The 16,847-nt window shown below is 32.2% G+C and overlaps 1 protein-coding gene across 3 annotated transcripts in view; it reads left to right on the forward strand.

The window, feature by feature from the left end:
- The window catches only part of Brwd3 (bromodomain and WD repeat domain containing 3), a 110,335-nt gene that overhangs the window by 71,460 nt on the left and 22,028 nt on the right, over positions 1–16,847 (forward strand). For all 3 annotated transcript variants that reach the window (XM_074063274.1, XM_074063275.1, XM_074063276.1), the window contains 10 exons: positions 162–329; positions 2,315–2,498; positions 4,841–4,934; positions 6,956–7,105; positions 7,978–8,054; positions 8,684–8,852; positions 10,349–10,462; positions 12,705–12,812; positions 14,477–14,601; positions 15,360–15,442. In XM_074063274.1, coding sequence (XP_073919375.1) covers positions 162–329; positions 2,315–2,498; positions 4,841–4,934; positions 6,956–7,105; positions 7,978–8,054; positions 8,684–8,852; positions 10,349–10,462; positions 12,705–12,812; positions 14,477–14,601; positions 15,360–15,442 — 1,272 coding nt within the window. The remainder of the gene's footprint in view (positions 1–161; positions 330–2,314; positions 2,499–4,840; positions 4,935–6,955; positions 7,106–7,977; positions 8,055–8,683; positions 8,853–10,348; positions 10,463–12,704; positions 12,813–14,476; positions 14,602–15,359; positions 15,443–16,847) is intronic.

Raw genomic sequence — 16,847 nt, forward strand, 5'->3', positions numbered from 1 at the left:
GTTTGATACATACTTTATTTTCATTTTAAGCCTATTAAGTTATTTCTCTCAAAATTTATAAGTTTAGCTTGTTTTATATATGTAGGGAAAGCTTGTTTGTATATATAGGCTATACTAAAATGTGGTCAATTTTGTGGCTTTATATTTTTGGTCTCATTAAGGTGATGGTGAGGTGGTAGAACAAGTTATTGGGCAGCAAACAAATGACCAAGATGAGAGCATTCTTGATGGGATTATCAGAGAGCTACAGAGAGAACAAGATCTGAGACTAATTAATGAAGGAAATGTTCCACATTTTCCAATTAATAGATCATACTCTGTTAATGGTGGTAAGTATTTATATAGTTATGAGAGGTATGATGAATGTACTTTATTTTACTTATACCACACAATTACATGTGAAAAAATATTTCATGATTTCAAATGAAAATGTTTTTATTAATTGTAAAATTAGGTATTCTATAGTACCATAATGTCATTATCATTTGTGACTAAAATGACTTAACATCTGCAATGAAATATAGATAGTGTATTTTAAGATACTGGTTCTTTTTAACTTGATTTATTTGTATTTTTTTAATATGTTTTTGAGCAGGATTTTTTTTGGCAGGACTGGGGTTTGAATTTAGGGCCTCTTTTGTTTCTAGACATGAAGCATTATAATGTCTATTCCTTTTGTAGGGCAACCAGCCTATAAAGCTTTTAAACTTGAAACCACCTTAAATTTAGAAACTACTACTCTTGACACTTGAGCCTTCTTTGTTGAGAGGAATGCAGCATATCACCCTCCTCTGTTTGTTTTTTAAAAATTTCATTTTTGAATTAGCGTACATTAATAATGGGAGATTTCATTGTGATAATTCCATACATGCATCTAGTGTGCTTTGAACAAGTTCAGCCCCTCCATTATACATTTCCCCTGACCCATTTTTCCTCCTTTCTTGAGTTTATAAATATTTGCTAAAAGACAAGAAGATCTCTTATTAGGGAATCCATGTGCAACTCTATTTTAAAAATGAATATTCTAATCTATTATATATTTTCCTATACTTTATAGAATCTGTCTATGCATCTGAGTGATATATATGTGTGTGTACATATATACATGTAATACATGTATATATGTGTGTGTACATATATACATGTAATACATGTATGTAGTTGTATCTATTTTTATCAAGAGATATTTTACTTAAAAATTCAATCTTTTAGGAATTTTGGCAAATTTGTTATTTCTGTAATTGGTGTAATTTATTTTGGTAGAATGGCTTTTGGCTTGAACTGATTCACAGGATATTTTACTTATTTCTTGATTTCATCATTATTCCATAAAGTTAAAGTAAAAGTGTTTCCTCATTTGGGTCACTTGGAGCACCCAATTGAGATAAGCTTTTCTGAACCTGGAATAAGATGAGACGTAGATTGATAATCCTATATATACAGGCCTTTTGTTTCAAAGACATAAAACTCTTAGAGTCTTGGTTTAGGCATTTGTTAAACATTTAGCTCTGCTGTCAATATTAGGATTCTGTAGACAGATTTGAAATGCCACTAATCAAAAGGACCCACTGACTTCTTTTTGTGATGTGTTTAATAGTTGAGCATTTCAGTTTTCATTTGTGTTTTAGTTACAAATGTGAAAAAATAAAGGGGTGCTTTCTATGAGATTAAAAAGAAAAGTAAAAGTTCTGTTACATTTGTTACTTTTTTAATTCTTTCATTGCTCATCAATGTTGAAAATATAATTTTGATATTAACAATTTTTGTTGATACTTTCTAGCTATCTTTTTTTGAAAGTTTTCTGAAGCTTTATTCCAAACCTTTTTTGCTTGTTTGTTTTGAGAAAGAGTTGGTCTTCAGCCTGGGCTGGTTTGAAACTTGCTATATAGCCCAATCTGGCCTCAAACTTACTCTCATACTGTTTCCACCTCCCCCGGGCTGAGATTACAGGCCTGAGCCAACATACCAGGCTTACTCTGAAACATTTTAATGGAGTAGGCAAAGGTAGAATTTAGATTAGAAGACTGCTTCTTCAACTAATACGAGATTATGTTTGAATATATTTTTATATTCAGTTGCTATTTAGAAGACGTCAGATGTAAATGTGCTTTGAAAAAACCAAAAGAAATATAGAAGTTTTCAACATTTACTTAGTACTTTATTCATAGCACTGTAAAAACATAAAGAGGGTACATAAAATATAGCACAGAGGGGTAGCAATACTTTAAGCAGACATGTCTTGGAAGTTTCCATCTAAAAAAGCCTTTGCTGAGCCTTTGCTCAGAAAGTTGTGTTTTCCTTGCTTTTGTTTTAGCTCTGAGAAGTCCAAATATGGATATATCTTCTTCCCCAAATATTGGGCTCCGGCGTAGTGGTCAAATTGAAGGTGTTCGACAAATGCATAATAATGCTCCTCGGAGCCAGATGGCCACTGAACGAGATCTCATGGCATGGAGCAGAAGAGTGGTGGTAAATGAACTAAATAATGGGGTTAGTAGGTGAGTCAATAAGGTAACATTCATAAAAAAGCTTAAAGCTCTATTCTTTTAGTAAGTAAATTATACTGTTAGTCTAGTAAATTAGATATTTTTAATCTAGTTGAATCATATGTTATTTTCCCTATATTATTCCTATTAGTTTTCCATGAAAAATATCTTCATTTTTCTCCACTTGGCATGCTGAAAATGCAAAGCATGATTTCTATTCTATGAGTTTATAGTCCACATTAGGATACATGAATACAATAGACCCAATACAAATACAAGCAATATTATCAAAAACAGGTTATGCTAAGGGGAGGTCACATACGAGAGAGGGAGGGTAAAAGAAGGAAGTTAAGAAGGTGAATAGGGTTGATGTACTTCCTATGCAAGAATGAATATAGAATTTTTAAACCTGTTGAATCACCGTAAGAAGGGGAGTAAGGCAGAAAGGAGAAAAATAGAGGGGATGAACCTATTTCGGTTATAACACATATATACATTGAAAAGTCACAAGGAAACTCCCTGCAGAGCTATCTTAAAAAAACAAAAGTGCCTTTTTTTTTAACAAAAAAAATAGAGAACAAGAAGGCAAAACAGGTCCTGTTTTAGGAGGTAGGTATATAAGGAGGGGGGAGGATCTAAGGAAATAGGGTAGGAGGGTAAATATGGTAGAAATATTCTGTACACATGTATGTAAATGGAAAAATGAGACCTGTTGAAAGTATTCTGGGAATGGGGGGAGGGAGGATAAACAAATAATAGAGGGGTGAATTCAACTATGATATTTTGTAAGAACTTTTGTAAATGTCACAATGTACCTACAGTACAATAATTAAAAGTAAATTATAAAAAAGTAGCAAAATGTAGAAAACAGAGACCATTCTGTTAAGTAAAATGTATGTACACAGAAAGTCAAACATCACGTTTTCTTTCTCATAAGTGGGAGATAAAAAAAAATAAGTCAATCTGGATGTAGAGAACTCATTTCTAGAGGTTATAAAGTGTAATCCTTTATCCAAAGGATTTGATTAGTGCTTGCTGTATGTATGAACTGATATATCACATTGGATCCCATCAATATGCATAATTAATGCATATTACTAAAATTAAATTAGTAAAAATGTAAAGTATTCATTGTATAGACAAAAAAGGATATAAAAATGCAAATATTATTAAGTGCTTGTAAGAGGTCATATGTGATTAAATATGTGATTGGCATGTGGGCCCTAAATTCAACAATGATTCCAAGGAGAAGGCCATCACCTGGATTTTACAATATAGATAGGTACCAGCCCTAGTGATTAGAGTACATTTAGAAATGTTATTTAAGTAGACTTCATTGGATGATAGGATTTCACTGGAATGAATTTCAAACCTAGAATAGCTATTATTTATAAATACTAGCATTTAATGTAATATCAACTTTAGAAAATCAACAACTGGAAATAGATTTACTAAAAGGAAGCACCATTGACAGCAAGCATGTAAAAATCCAGCATTATCAAAATTAATTTAGTTCCACTTTTTTAAAAATGAGGTTCATGTAGAATATTATTATTATTATTATTTTTATTATTATTATTATTGGCAGTACTGGAGTTAGAGCTCAGGGCCTTATGCTTGCTTGGCAGGCTCGCTACCACTTGAGCCACTTCACCAGCTCTGGTTTCACTTTTTATTTCTTCTCTTTCTGGTATAATTAGAGAGCAGTAATAAGAAAAAGGAGACATAGTTAATTTATTAACTGAGTGCTAACTATGGACAATAGAGCAATTTGGAATGATTTTTTGCTTAAACGTTAAAAGTAGACTTGAAAGCAAGGACTCAGACAAATATTTAGTTACTTGCAATAGTACAAAGTTATTTGCAGTAAACAAATGATGGGCATGACTCAAGTGTCCATCAGAAAAAGAGTAAATGAACGAATGTGGAATATTCATACAATTTAATGTTATTCTGCTATAACAAAGTTCTGATACCTGCTATCACACGAATGAACTTTGAAAACATTATGCTAAATGAAAGATGATAGACACAAAAAGATAAATATTGTCTGACTCCATTTATATAAAATATCTAGAATAGGCAAATTCATAGTTATCAGAGGAAGAGGAATATTTGAAGTTATTATTTAGTGGTTACAGAATTTATTTTTGAAGTAATTGTGAAAGGTTTGGGTGTTAGGTAGTCGTAATGATTACATAACATTATGAATATAATTAATGCCACTGAAGTATATGCGTTAAGAATGTTAAGATGACAAATGTTATGTTGAAATGTTTCTGATGTCTGACTTTTAAACTTTTGGTGTTCTTTTTGATAATTTTCTATTATTTTCATCTTTGATTTATTATTAGGGTGCAGGAAGAATGTCGAACTGCAAAAGGTGACATAGAAATCAGTCTTTATATAGTTGAAAAGAAGAAAAAGCCATCTTATACTATCCAAAGAGTAAGTTTAGTTTTACAATACTTTGGGATTTTGTATCTACAAATGTTTATAGGTACCAAGCACTTGAAACGCAGAAATATAATAAGAGACTATTTAATAGATGTCTGTTCACAAGGAGCCTATGGTTTGGACCCCTATATATATAATTATTATTATCTATATACATATGCATATATTATTATATGTATATATAGTTATATGTAGGTTATATATAAATGGTTATTATTAACAAAAATAAATTTATGCAAAGTCAAAACTGTCCCACAATGTCTAGGGCATATGGTCATTGTAAATATAGAGTATTTGTATTAAAATACTATTTTCTTTATTTTTATCATCATCTTATTGTACTGGAGGTATATTGTGACATTTACATATGTGCTTTAATATATCTTAGTTAAATTCAACCCTTCTATCATTATCCTTTATCATCCCTCCCATTCTTAGAATAATTTCAACAGGTCTCATTGTTCCATTTTCATACATGAGTACATGGTATTTCCACCACAATCACCCTCCTACACCCTTTCCTTATTTCTTCCGCCCTTCTGCTGCTACCAAACCCAACAGGACATGTTTCACCTTCCTGCTCTCCTTTTTGTGAAATGACATTTTTAAAATATATCTATGCAGGGAGTTTAACTATGACATTTCCATGTATATACGTATTATATCCCAAATTGGTTCATTACCTCCATTTTTCTCCTTTCTGCCTTTGTTCCCTTCTTATGGTGGTTTCAACAGGTTTAAAAATTCTATATTCATTCTTGTATAGAAAGTACATCAACCATATTCACCTTCTTTACTTGCTTCTTTTACTCTCCCCCTCCTGTTAGTTACCTCCCCTTAGCATGACCAGTTTTTCATTCTCGTCCTTCATTATTTAGGTGTTTGTTTTTTGGTAAGTGGGATTTTTGCCTTGGTATTATACTTGTACATGCATTGTGCTTAAGTCAATGCAACCCCCCTCTCCATTACACTTCCTCTGTCCTGACATTTTTCTACATGAGATTGGATTAAATTGATTCTGAAGATCTTTTACAACTCCTTTTTTATTTTCAAAATATTTTTATTACTGTTGTGCTGGGGGTACATTGTAACATTTACAAACTATAAAAATAATTTTTAAAAAACATTTACAAAATTCAACAATATATCATAGTTGAATTCACCCCCTCCATCATTCTCCTTTATCTCCCCTCCTCATTCCTAGAATAGTTTCAACAGGTTTTATTTTTCCATTTTCATACATGTGTACTTTTTTATAACTCTTAAGAATGCTAATCTAGAATGAACAAAAGTATAGATAGCTGAATCTAATTTTGTATTTTAGCACTTTAACATTTTTCCTAGATTTTTTTATGGCATCAAAGAAGTACATAATCAGAATTATATTTACATAGATGTAGTATAATTACATTTTTTTCCTTTTTGCATAGATATAGTATAATTACCATTTTTCCTTTTTGCATAAATGTAGTATAAGTACATTTTTTATTCTTTTTCCAGGACTGCAGTTTGAATTCAGGGCTTCATGCTTGTAAAGCAGGCACTCTACCACTTGAACCATACCTCCAGTCCATTTTACTCTGATTGTATTGGAGATGGGGTCTCACAAACTATTTTCCTGGGCTGGCCTCAAATCATGATCCTTCCAATCTTAGACTCCCAAGTAGCTAGGATTACAGGCCTGGGTCCTGGCACCCAGCTATAAATATCTCTTATTCATTCCTTACTAATTGTGACTGATATGGAATATATAAATGTAAATGGGGAAATTCTTGCAACCCAGACTTTCAGTACTTAATTTGTTTACCAAGTTTTCAAAGTAGGAAAGTGATCAATATTTATTAGTTGAAAGTTTTACATATAGTTACAGAAATATAGAGGTTTTATTTTTGATAGTTTATCCTCATCCCCTAACCCTTCCTTACCTAATTGATTTGTTTTATATATGTTTGGGTTTTATGTGTTCACTGTGTTTTTACTTTTTAAAAATCTGTTTTCCTTCTCTTTTACAGAATGATTATCAGCCTAGTTGTGGGAGGTCTTTACGAAGGACGCAACGCAAGCGTCAGCATACTTATCAAACAAGATCCAACATAGAGCATAATTCTCAAGCATCATGTCAAAATCCAGGGGTACAGGAAGACTCAGACAGCTCCTCAGAGGTTAGATCTATCTTCTGAATTTATTCAATGTAATTTTTTGTTTCCTAGTTTGTATTCTCCATTTGGGTTTACTTTTAAGTTCAAACTTAGTAGAAAGTTATTTATGAGGTTTATTTATTAATAAGACATTTAATAGACAGATTTATTTTTTAGGTATCTTCTCTGATTTACCCTAAAATATTATCTTAGGTTAGGGTATCACATATGCCAGCAAAAGGATGGCAGATCTGGTTGTAATCAGCATAATATACCCATTTTCTATTTTCATTGACTTCACCAATCATGGAGATAATTGAATGTTGATTTATCTCAAGTTTACCTTTTTTGTGGTAATGAATAAAGAATACAGCAATTCTTTCTGTTCTTCTGTTCTGGAGAACAGAAGTTTGTTCCCTTAAAAACTCTAGTTATTAAGGGCATAATGAAGGTTTACTTGTGTGCTGACAACATATGATACTCCCATTCCTCTCCTGCCATTCACAGTTCTTAAACTAATATTTTTCAGTGACATCCCCCCTTTCCCACTCCCAGAAGTATGCATTTTGACCTCAAAACAATGCACACATACAATATTTTGAAAACATTATTTTTAACATTTAAGAAGGTGTACTGCTTTGGGGCTTAAAGATTCTTTCTGAAGTAATAAAAATATGTTTTATATCAATAAGAGAATATAATGCCATAAAAATTTAAATACCTGTTAGACTTCCTTGTAAGTTGTAGGTACATGTAGAAAAATAACTATAAACATTTTAGATAGAATTTTTTTGAGGTGAAATACAGAAGAGTTATAAAGCATATAGTGGTTTCCTAATGAATATTGTACTAGCTAATAATTACCATGTGTTTAAATTGTGGACTTTGTGGTACAGGAAGATGAAACTGTTGGCACAAGTGATGCTTCTGTAGAGGATCCAGTTATTGAATGGCAGAGTGAAAGTTCTTCCAGGTACTTTTAGTTATTTTGATTTTGTCAAAATTATTCAACAGCTTTCATATGCAAATAATGTTCTTGTAGGAATTTGGTAAACTAGAATTAAAATAGTATCTCATAGTAGAAAGAATATATTGTTTTTTCATAACTAAGTTTGTGATACCACTGTGAGCATTTTACTTCCTTCTTCTATAAAATTAGGTCCTTTTAAATCCAAGATTTCGCATCTTGGCAACTGTGTGAATTTATTTTAGTTTTAAAGCAATGCATTTAACCATTTCCAGGAGTAAAGTACATCTTAATTTTAAAGAAATTTTGTGCTCCACTTAGGCATTTTAAATTGTGGTATAGGGAACTGAGTATTGTGCTTTGTTTGAGAACTATTTCATTAAAATCACATAGCTAGGACTGGAGGCATGACTCAAGTGGTAGAGCATCTGCCTTGCAAGCATGAAGCCTGAGTTCAAACCTCAGTACCACAAAAAAAATCATACAGGTAATGATCAATTCTATATGGATACTTTCCTCTTTAAAACCATGTCATTTATAATGCTATTTGATTATATAATAGTTATATTTTAATTATGAAGTAAAACTACTCCTTTTCTGTACTTAGGTATTCATAAATTTTGATTTATTTGCAGTGATTCATCAAGTGAATATTCTGATTGGACAGCAGATGCTGGAATAAATTTGCAGCCACCAAAGAGACAAACCAGACAGGCAACAAGGAAAATAGGCAGCAGCTCTGAAGAGGAGAATTTGAAGCCACTAGAAGAAAGACAAAAGAAAGCTAAACAGACTAGAAAGAAGGTTTGTTAACTATATAAGTTATTTCATTTTTGCTTTTACTGCTTTTTGTCTGTTTCTACCTTTGATATATGAATTTTTAATAGTAACATTTGACTTTCTCTGAAAGTAGTATTCCACGAAACCAAGTAAGTAAATAATTTAAATTAACATTAAAATAATAAGAGTTTTTGAAACTTTTGTTGCCAAAGGTAGAGGTTAGAATGTCTTCCTCATTAATATTTGTTATTAAAATGTTGACAGTTATTTGTTAAAATGTAGCAACTTTCTAAAATAATGTCATCATTATTGTTGTCATATTGCCAATCATAAATTTGTATACATTTTTTTTATAGTACTTGTGTTTGAACTCAGAGTCTTGTGCTTGTTAGGCTTGTGCTTCTTAGGCATGAGCTAAGCCCTGACCTCTCTATACATTTTTGACTTGTAGAATGTGAGAGTATAATGAATTGTGTAGGACTCTTCTTCCATTCTTTTTGCCTTTTTATCTCTTTTCTTTTTTATTTGTAGTATTAGGGTTTTGAATGCAGGTCTTTGCACTTGCAAAGCAGACGCTCTACTGCTTGAGCCACACCTCCAGTACATTTTGCTCCGGTTATTTTGGAGATGGAGACTCACAAACTATTTGCCCCAGCTGACCTCAAACCACAATCCTCCAGCTCATCCTCCTAAGTAGCTAGGATTATAGGTGTGAGCCATTGGCACCTGGCTATTTTTTGCCTTTATTTCAGCTCACTGCTTTTTTTCTATAATTTCATGTAGGGGAAATCAAGCATTAATCCACGTAGTTATTTGAATTTTAATTGGGTTATCACTATTTTACTGGCAAAAAGTTATTGGGTAGGCCAGGTATTGTGGTAATATCAGCTAATTGGGAAGCACAGGTCAGGAAGATTGTGGTTCAAAACTAACCTGATCAAAATATTCACAAGACCCCCATCTCAACCAACAGCCAGGTGTGGTTACATATACAGAATCCCACCTATGCAGAAGGTATAAGTAGGAGTCTAAGGCCAATCCTGGGCAAAAAAGGTGAGACTCTAGCTGAAAAACAGTTACAGCATGAAAGGACTGGGGTCATGGCTTAAGTAGTAGATCACCTACCTGGCAACCACGAGGCCCTGAGTTCCAACCTAAGTGGTGCCCAAATAACAATCAAGAGTAAGTTGTTTTTAAGATGGCATATAGTGGCAAGTTATCTGCCAAGCAAGATTGAGCAACTTGAGTTTTCTTTTTGCAGTGCTGTTAAACTGAGGACTTGTGCTTGCTAGACAAATGCTCTATCACTTCAGCCATACCTCCAATCCATCTTGAGTTTTTGATATAAAAGTTATGTGTAATCCCTAAGGGAAAATGTTTAAAATTTGTTTCTTTTAGGTTTTTTTAATAACCTGATATTTTTAATGTTCTCTGTTTTCTATTTTCATACTAGTATTCATGTGTTTATATATTTATGAACTATATATCATATAAATACTGTATATGTATTTATATTTTAGAAAGGAGGACTGGTTTCTATGGCAGGTGAGCCCAATGAAGAATGGTTTGCCCCTCAGTGGATCTTAGATACCATACCACGACGTTCTCCATTTGTCCCACAGATGGGAGATGAGGTAATTGTTAATCACTAGCATGTTTTTCTCTAGGAGCTTCAAGAATACTAACTTAGATCAGTATTAGGACATTTGTAATGTTAATTCTATTATAATTATAACTATATAAGTACTATCTTATGGTGACTGAATCTTAATAATCTTTGGATCCACTGTGGGGCCTCGTGTAATATCTTTAATATAATAGATCCTTAATGAACACTGAGATAAATTGATTGACTTGTGAAGTCATAAAAATAATTGACTTCATTTTTTGTCTTTTTTATTTTTTGTTTTGTGTGGCACTGGGATTTGAATTCAGGGCCTCACATTTGCAAGGCAGGTGCTCTTACCACTTGAGCTACTCTACTAACCCATTTTTGTATTGGGTATTTTTGATAGGGTCTTTCAAACTATTTGCTCTGGACTGGCTTTGAACAGCAATCTTTCTGACCTCTGCCTCTTGCTTAGCTAGGATTATAGGCGTGAGCCACCGACACCTAACTCATTTTTTAATCTTAATTCCCATTTAGTAGAATTGAGTTGTATTTTGAGTCCTCAAATACTAATATTGATAAAAATGTTTCTTTTCATTATAGGTGTGTCTTCAAATACGTGTATCTATCTTCTTGTAGACATTGGGCTTTTAAACAATGCTTGTTTATATGTTTGTGTTAATAAGTATGTTAAGATATTAAGATTATTGCTGTATTTTAAAACTTAGAGATCTTTAAAAACTTTTGGCAGATTCCAAATCATGATTTCTTATATTTATTGCCTATTTTTTAGGGGCACAAAAAAAGGCTAGAGTTGAATTAATTTTTAGAAGACTTCAAAGATCTGTATACTCATAAGATCTGATGAAATTTCTATTCTTTACACCTATTTTAGTTCATACCTTGATGGAAGAGTTTTCCTTCTTTTCTATTAAATTTCCTAATATTTTATTAAATTTTATTAAATTATATGCTTCAAGATGAGTATTTGTACTCATGACCTCCATGCCTACTAAGCAAGCACACTATTGCTTTCCAATCCCTCAGTCCTTCTGGGAGTGAAAAAAGTCTTCAAGTGAATCAGAGAGAAATATGTTAGACAATTTTTTGAAGAACTCATTAAGGCATAAATACACTGTTCATAGACTTTCTTAATGACAACACTACTTTTTACTTCATCTAAATAATAACCACTTGTTATTTTATTTAGAATACCCATATCCACAGATGATTGATTCTCAGAATGCTCATTCTTCAAGGTCTAATTCAAATGCCAACTTCTTTTGGATCCTATACCTAGTTTCCATTTGACTGTCCATCCTTCCTCATGAGCTTTCCCATCTAAATTGTTCTCTTTTCTGATACACAAAATATTCTACCTTGCAATATACTTATATATCTATGTGTGTGTCCATACCTTTGAGAGAAAGGATTTTATTTTTATGCATAGCACCAGTGCCTTGTACTTAGATGTTCTGTCAATATTTCTTGAATATGGGAAATAATATATAATAATATAAATAATATATAATAACATGCTTATTATTGGCTTTCTAACCCCTATAGTTATTTGTAATATTTGAACACTTTTATTTTCTTTTTGGCTGATAGTGTATATCAATGTATTTATAAACCATAACATGTTACTTTTGTTACTTTCTTTTATTTACTTGCCTCTGTCATCACATTTAAACTAAAGTACTGAGGAAAAGAAACTTTCCTTAATGAATGCAGAAAATGGAAGTAAATGCTGGATTAAAAAGTTGAAGAGTCTTAACAAAAACTTGAATTCATTTTCCTTCTATGTTCAACCAGATCTAACAAGAACTCTTACAACAAAATCCTTGGAATTTGTCTTGAAATCACTTCATTTAGTAGCCTCTAATTATACTATTGATATAAAATAAGTAAATTGTGTAATTAGTGTATACATATATACACTTAATACACAGAATGTTAATTATAATTTTAAATATAATTCTTTAAAATATAACCAGTGTACACACCTGTCATGAGACTTTTTCTTCACTTGGTTTGTGAAGGTGCTTAGGGGAAAAGAACTGCATGCAATATTTATATGATATGGTACTTAGCATATTGGTTACCCAGAAATGAGTGTTGAATGAACATCATTTGATGGGGAAAAGAACCTTTTTACACAAAGTTTTTCAAAATTGTAATTGTTTTCTACAAACAGAACTTGTTTGTACAGTGTATATTGGGATGTATAGAATTGTTAAATAGGATACTACTATTTTCGGTTTCAGCTTATTTATTTTAGGCAAGGACATGAAGCCTATGTGCGGGCTGTAAGGAAGTCAAAAATATACAGTGTTAATTTGCAAAAACAGCCTTGGAACAAAATGGATCTTAGGGTAAGTTTGCCAAATTCATAAGCTATGCAATTGAAGGAACTTCATGATTAAGATACTTTATGCATAATCTTTTTTTCAGTTTCATGGATATTTCACAGATGAAGATAAATTGATGCATGATACTCGTGTAGAAAAGACTTATAACTCACATTATGTTTCTCTAAATTTGTAGGTTGTCTATTATCTTGATTATATGACCTAATTTTCTTTGAGATTTAAGTCCTCTAGTCTATGCCATTTCCATAACTAGAGCAAAGCAAGTGTTCCCTAGTGTGACTATTTCCCTATCAGCATTCTGGAGCTGCAATAAACTGACTGTGTGTACTCTAAACACTCTCAAGGTTCTGGCAGCTATGGGATATATTAAATATCATAAACCACAAGAAGCTTAGAAACTAGTGATGCTTTATGGGATTCTCTTTTGATATAGTACCTGCATAACTACATGACATTGAATAAAGTAGATATGTCTACTTCACCTTGAAGTATTTTCTATATATAAAACATGTATCCCATCATTCATTCATATATAACTATGTACATATATACACACAGGCATAAGTATGAATATATTGTCATTTCCTCTTAGGTTTATGAATGTTTCGTTTTATTTTTCGGACTTGAGAAACAGAGAGTAAAAGGGCAGGTTTTCCATGTAAAGGAAAGGTTGCTGTATAATGGATGATGCCTTATAGGAGAGATACAAGAGAAAATCTACATATATTTATTCAAATAAAAATTTACTTTAGACACTTGTGGAAAAACTTTATTAATGTTGCAAAGTGCTAAAGTATTGTGAGCTTTAGGTAATCATTCCCTGAGAGATAAGTATGGGTACTAACTTTGGTGAATCAGGTGAAAATTGAGTTCTTTTTGAGAATCAAGGGAATTCATAAAACATAATTTCTTATTTCTAATCCTAATTCTCTGGTTCAAAGAAATTGTAGGAGGCAGCAGGTATGTGGTATAAGATCCTTGGCTTTGAAGTAAGACCCCAATTTTGATCCCAGCTCTGCTGTATGCTAATGTATAATTTTAACTACTATGGCTATGAGGATCAGTTTTGAATCTCTTAAATGTGACCAGTAGTTAATGTCCAAGATTATTATAACATAATATTGTAGATATTCAAGATATATGCCATTTCTAACACATACATGTACATATATACCTATAGGCTTACATACTGTATTTCTGCTAAGGGAGTGATTTTTTTTAACTAGACAGAACCTCTTAATCCCCTATGAAGATTTTTAGACTATAAGGCTGAACTGTACCTCAGACCTATAGAATAAGATCCTATAAGAATAGGGTTTGGAAATATGAATTTTGAAAAGTTTCCCTAGGGATTTCTGCCATTTAACTTTGGTTTACAGCCCATTCCTAAACTACAATCTGCTATGAAGTATTAAGTCAGTAGAGGGTTGGCAGAGTGGCTCAAGTGGTAGAGAGCCTGCCTAGCAAGTGTGAGGACTTGAGTTCAAATTCCAGTGATGCAAAAAAAGTCAATAGACATATCTTATTACCTTTGACACTTCAGGTAGCGCCTAGCATTTGGTGAATATTCATATAATTCTTAAGTTGTTAAAGTAATAATGATGTCATATGAGTGTTAGGTAGTTATTTATGTTGAAAACAATAATTTGTTGGCATTTTTGTAACAGGAGCAAGAGTTTGTTAAGATTGTAGGAATCAAATATGAGGTTGGACCACCTACATTATGCTGCTTGAAACTTGCTTTTCTGGACCCCATTTCAGGCAAAATGACAGGAGAGTCTTTTTCCATTAAGTGAGTAGCTATTTCTGTTTCTGATGGTTTGTGAGTGTATATTTTAATACCCATTGTATATTCTGCAGAGTGTAGAGCTCAATGGGAGAGGAAAAAATGCAGTAGTATTGCAAGGTTTAAAGTTACAAAAACTTTTGGTTGTATCTCCATTTAATCTCTCTCTCTCTCTGTGTATGTTTGTATGTATTTATCTATCTATGATATAAATGGGTGGGTGGATGGGTGGATGGGTGAGTCACTAGATCCATGAGCAAGTTACTTGGTCTCCTCAAATAAAAATGGAAATACTAGTAAGCTAATATATTCCTCAGGATTTTTGTAAGGAAACAAGGACAAACCGTCATAAGTATTCTAACAGTGTACTTGATATATGGTAGTTGCTTTTATTTCTCCTTATAATAATCAGAATAATAAGTCAATGGTTATTTTCTTGAAGTTGAATTTAACATCTAAAGAGATGAAAGAACATCAATTCATGCTCTTTCTAAAAAAATCTTTAATATAAAACACTTTATATTAAGCCTTAAATGCATTTATTGGCATCTTTATATTATTAAAAGTAGGTAGAGCATGCCTAAATAGGTCATGCCACATGGGATTTCATTTAAGTTCAGACATTTCTTTCTTGGAACTGTGAGGTTTTCAAAGTTTTGCTTGATGGTCTCGACATCAAACTTGAATATACCCTTGCATGTTTAGTAAAGAACAAATACTGTTTCATCTCTGTATTCATTCTACATGCTTTATTTTCTATACAGATATCATGACATGCCAGATGTCATTGATTTTCTTGTGCTACATCAGTTTTATAATGAAGCCAAAGAAAGGAACTGGCAGATTGGTAAGTATAGAATTGTCACTTAATAAGCATTAAGCTTAAGATAGAGTAAGTAACATTTTAACTGGCTTAACTAGTTTAACATTGAAGTGGACACATTTGTCAGAGCTGTTAGTTAAACTAGAAAAACTAAAGTTTTTCAACTATGTTTAGGAGATTTTGTGCACATTTTCTGATATACATGGTAATGACCCACTTTACATGGTTTCACTTGCCTGTATTCAACTACTGTTGGAAGATATGAAATGGAAAATTCCAAAAGTAAATGATTTTATTTTATTCCAAAAATAAATGATTAAATTACCCTCCATTCTGAATAATACGGTGAAATATTGCACCACTCCACTCCATCCTATCTGGTATGTGAATCTTCCCTTTTCCAGCATATTTATGCTAGTCCTTCCTACTTGTTAGTCGCTTAGCTTCTCCGGGGAACTGAGTATCGTACTACTTTTGTTCAGGTGACCCTGAATAGTAGCCTAAGGCAAGGGCACAATGCTATATCATTCACTTCACTTCATCTCATCATGTAGACATTGTATCATGTCACATCATCACAAGAAGGGTAAATAAAATAGGGCATTTTGAGAGAGAGAGCACATTCATATAACTTTTATTTTGGTGTTTTGTTATAATTATTGCATTTTATTATTGCTTATTGTTTCTAATCTCTTACTATATCCAGTTTATAAATTAAACTTTCTCATAGGTATGTATGTATAGGAAAAGATAGTGTATACAGTTTACCATCTATATCTATGGTTTCTTTACCTATAGATTGAACCAACAGTGAATCAAAAATATATTTTAGTAATTGTACCTGTAGTGAGTATCTGCAGGCTATAGATGGTATAAGAACTATGTATTTAGCATTTACATTTTATTAATTATTATAAATAATCTAGACATGATTTAAAGTATACAGAAAAATAGACATAGGTTACCATTTTATATAACCGGCTTGAGCATCTTCAGATTTAGGTATCCCTGGAGTGGTTTGGGCATCCACTGAGGGGAAGTCTTGGAGAATATTCTCCATGAATAAGGGATACCAAAGTAATCTGTAAACCTTCTGCAAATATCTACTCTATTGGTATGCCAATCTGAATTGCATAAAATTCTGAAGTATGAATTTCCCTTTGGAGTTTTTTTTATACTTGAGCTCTTAAACATATCATTACCTATTGTGCTTGCCTGCTTCCTTCCTTCCTTCCTTCTTTCCTTCCTCCCTCCCCTGTCCCTTCTCTCACTCCTTATCTATTTCTCTGTCCCTTTGTTTTTCTTTAACTTTCTCTAATTAGAAAATGTAGTATAACAATAATATGAAGGAAAGTTTTCAATTAAAAATTCTATTATCATAATATGGAGAGTAAGGACTTTAAAATTTCTGAAGTTTTTTCACATTTAA

The sequence above is a fragment of the Castor canadensis genome, chromosome X, assembly GCF_047511655.1.
Source record: "Castor canadensis chromosome X, mCasCan1.hap1v2, whole genome shotgun sequence".
NCBI classification, from domain to species: Eukaryota; Metazoa; Chordata; class Mammalia; order Rodentia; family Castoridae; genus Castor; species Castor canadensis.